Genomic DNA, 3756 nt, shown 5'->3' on the forward strand with positions numbered 1-3756 from the left:
GTGCGGCACTTGGCAAAATAGCTCTTTGCCGAGTGTCTGACTTTTAGTCCTCAGCAGAGAAAGTTACACTCAGCAAAGTACGTGATTTGTCCAAAGAACGCTTGCAACGGTTTGGTGCCAACTTTCCGATACCTGCGCCTAGGTAGCCTTTATATCAGCAGCCAAGAGCCCAAGACCCAGGTGAAGCTGCACGTACAAGACTTGCATTGTGCAACTAACAAAGAGCACACGCTCAAGAGACAAGTGAGATGCGAAGGCTAGAGGCGGTCCTTGCTGCATGGCCTTGCGCCATTGCCACGGTGGTGCTGCTAGCTCTCGCGACGGGAGTGGCTGCGGCCAACGAAGCGAAGCATGACGTGGGCGGCGGCGTCTCGAAGATCGGCACCACCTCAGCACCATCGTCGACCATCGTCAACGTCACCGCGATCTGCCTGACGACGCCGTACCCGAGTGCGTGCGAGACGGCGCTCTCGTCGTCGCCGGCGCCGCCGGGCGGCTCATCATCATCCAGCAGCAGGGCCGACGACCCGTTCGCAGCGTCCGTGCAGTACGCGATGGCCCGGGCCGCGTCGGCGCGCGTGGTGGCGCGGAACCTCTCGGCCGCGCGTCGTCCCCGCGGCGCGCCGCCGGGCGTGCAGGACTGCGCCGAGCTGCTCGACATCAGCCTGGACCAGCTGGGCGACGCGCTCGCCGTGGCGGCCGCGGGCGCAGGGGGCGCGGCGGGCGACGTGGACGGGGTCACCACGTGGCTCAGCGCCGCGCTAACGAACCAGGCCACTTGCGCGGACAGCCTCGTGGCAGACCCGGCCTCCGCGGGGCGCGAGGCCGTGCGCGCGCGCGTCTCCGCGCTCACCCAGTTCATCGCCACCGCGCTGGCTCTGCACGTCAACAAGTTAAAGGCTCACGATAGCAGCCGCGGCGGCTCACCGTCCGGCTCGCCACCCACACCGCCGACGCCAGCGGCGGCGGCGTTCCCGTCCTGGGTGACCCAGCAGGACCGGAACCTCCTGGAGTCGTCGTCCCCGGCGGCAGCGATTGGCGCCATCGTGGCGGACGCAGTGGTCGCGCTGGACGGCAGCGGGACGCACCGGAGCATCAACGAGGCGATCGCGGCCGTGACCGCGGGGAACGGCAGCGGCGGCGGAGGAAGGAAGGTAATACACGTGAAGGCCGGGCGGTACGAGGAGAGCGTGACCATCTCGAGCAAGCAGAAGAACGTGATGCTGATGGGCGAGGGCAAGGGGAAGAGCGTCATCGTCGGCCACAAGAGCGCCGGCGAGGGCTACACTACCTACGCCTCCGCCACCGTCGGTACGTGCTCTACGCGTCTGCATTATTCATCTTCTCTTGCACAAAAGCTACACGTACGCCTAGCGCTTGCATTTTGGAACCTTTTCACGTGTGGAATAAAGTGATTTGTTGGCCTAGGGAGGAGAGTGAATTTAATCTTCAGTCTGCACTCTGCAATGTAAAAAAAGCTTAATAAGCTCCTACAATGGTAGGGTTTACAGCTATTCTTTGCACTACAGGCCTACAGCTAGCTATATATAGATGCAAGTGGCAAAGCAAAGCGAAAGATGCGTTTGGTTCGATTTGATCGTTTGTTGCCTACACATTTCCTTGCTCTCTTCTGTTGCCATCTCATCTATATACACCTGTGTAGCACACCAAGACCTGTACGAAGCATCAATGCATGGTTCATGTGGTTGCACCATGCATGCATGGGCACCGTCAAATGCAGCGTCGACAGCGACGTTCACTTGCCATGTCGCCCCCACTCGTCTTCACCCCTTTTTCTCCTTTGTGTTGTGCTTGACAGTGCACTCCCATTGTTGTCTTCTACACATTCTACTAGTAGTAACACTAACACCTTTCAATCTTTCATGATCTCATCTCTCTGCGTGTATACGTGTGTGGTACAGCTGCGATGGGGTCGGGCTTCATCGCCAAGGGCCTGACGATCGTGAACAGCGCGGGGCCAGGGAAGGGCCAGGCGGTGGCGCTGCGCGTCGGCGGCGACCTCTCGGTGGTGTACCAGTGCGGCATCCAGGCGTACCAGGACACGCTCTACGTCCACTCGGGCCGCCAGTTCTACGCGGCCTCCGACATCGCCGGCACGGTGGACTTCGTCTTCGGCAACGCGGCCGTGGTGCTGCAGAGCTGCAACATCCAGGCGCGGAGGCCGAGCCCCGGGCAGGAGGACACGGTGACGGCGCAGGGCCGGACGGACCCGAACCAGAACACCGGCATCTCCATCCACCGGTGCAGGGTCACCGGCGCGCCGGACCTCGGCGGCACGCCGGTCTACCTGGGCCGGCCGTGGCAGAGGTACTCGCGGACCGTCGTGATGGAGACCTTCCTCGACCGGTCAGTCGCGCCGTCCGGGTGGCTCGAGTGGTCGGGGCAGTTCGCTCTCAGCACATTGTACTACGGGGAGTACGGGAACACCGGGCCTGGTGCCGGGACCAGCCGGCGTGTGACGTGGCCCGGAGTGCACACGTCACTGTCCAGGTCGGATGCCGCGAGGTTTACCGTGGCGGAGTTCATCCTGGGAGACGCGTGGTTGGGTGGCACTGGAGTCAGCTATATTTCAGGACTGTGAGGTTGTCTGTTCGTCCCTATATGTATTCGGTGTCTGGGGACCGATTAACTTAGGTCGGATGAACCAATTTTATAATGAACAAATAAAAGATGAAAATGCCACCTAGCATGGGCCATAGTTGATTTTGGTGGTTGAATTATTAGAACATGATTAAATGGATTAATATCGATGGCTAGTATAAAATGTACAATTCATTCAGATGCAAAGATGGATTGGACTTAGACAACATGAAAATCAAGTAATCAACACCTTAAGGAAGACAAAGGAGCACTGTTGGAGATCATAGTCCAGTGCATCAAGTAGAAGAAGCCCGGATGGGAAGACATGAAGAAACAGAGTTGGTAAGGAAAATGGATCATTGGTCCATTTACTTTGGATTTTGGTGTTTGATGATCAACAAGACCAAATTAGACTAATGTGTTTGCGAGTGTTAGTTTTATAGTCTAATAGGTTGTAAACGTGACTTGGACGAAGGCGACGTGATGATCCGATGATTAATACCTCAAGCAAGACCCTAGAAGCACAATAGAAAACCAAAAAAACCAAACAAAGTCTAAACACGAAGATAGGAACCAAGCCGGACCCAAGATCGCGAAGAAACGAGCCCAACAGAGGTGACCGGACACGGCCCTTATGAGGACCGGACGCGGCCCTTATGAGGACCGGACACATTCGATCAGTTGCTCAGCAACAGTAGGCATCAGCAGCAACGACCGGACGCTGAGCGAGGCAGTGACCGGACGCACGGACTTCACTGTTCATCGCCGCTGCAATAACTCAGTGAGGACAAGACGCAGCAGCTGTGGACGACCGGATGTGCCAGGCAGTGCCGTCTGATCGAGTCTAGAGATGTTCGAGAGCGGCGAAACGTCGACCGGACGCGTCAGATGGTAAGCGACCGTACTCGCCAGAGAGTCCGATCAACAGTGAGCGCCAACGGTCGGCTTCAACGGTTGGGACGACCGGACGCGTCCAATCAGGACGACCTGCGTGTCCGGTCAAAGACAGAAAGCTAGGTTTCGTCCCCAATGGCTATTTTCTCTGTGGGACTTATAAATAGACCCCCCAACCAGCCAATTGAGGTGAGGAGACTTGAGGAAACATACCAAGGGTGTTGATACACCATTTTAGTGATCTTCACTTGCATAGTGCTT

General features: G+C 57.6%; 1 protein-coding gene across 1 annotated transcript; it reads left to right on the top strand.

Moving 5' to 3' along the window:
* The first annotated feature begins 248 nt into the window (after positions 1–248).
* Positions 249–2602, top strand: LOC136481765 (probable pectinesterase/pectinesterase inhibitor 35). The gene is made up of 2 exons (XM_066479064.1): positions 249–1311; positions 1923–2602. The coding sequence occupies exons 1-2, from the start codon at positions 249–251 to the stop codon at positions 2600–2602; spliced, it is 1743 nt and encodes a 580-aa protein (XP_066335161.1).
* Positions 2603–3756: the final 1154 nt, after the last annotated feature.

Source organism: Miscanthus floridulus, chromosome 9 (assembly GCF_019320115.1).
Source record: "Miscanthus floridulus cultivar M001 chromosome 9, ASM1932011v1, whole genome shotgun sequence".
Classification (NCBI taxonomy): Eukaryota; Viridiplantae; Streptophyta; class Magnoliopsida; order Poales; family Poaceae; genus Miscanthus; species Miscanthus floridulus.

What these genes read in the sequence shown, in the direction of transcription:
- LOC136481765 (XM_066479064.1), top strand. Translation starts at nt 249, where the DNA reads ATGCGAAGGCTAGAGGCGGTCCTTGCTGCATGGCCTTGCGCCATTGCC. An exon ending in CTACGCCTCCGCCACCGTCG is followed by an intron (nt 1,312 to 1,922) that starts GTACGTGCTCTA and finishes TGTGTGGTACAG; the next exon opens with CTGCGATGGGGTCGGGCTTC.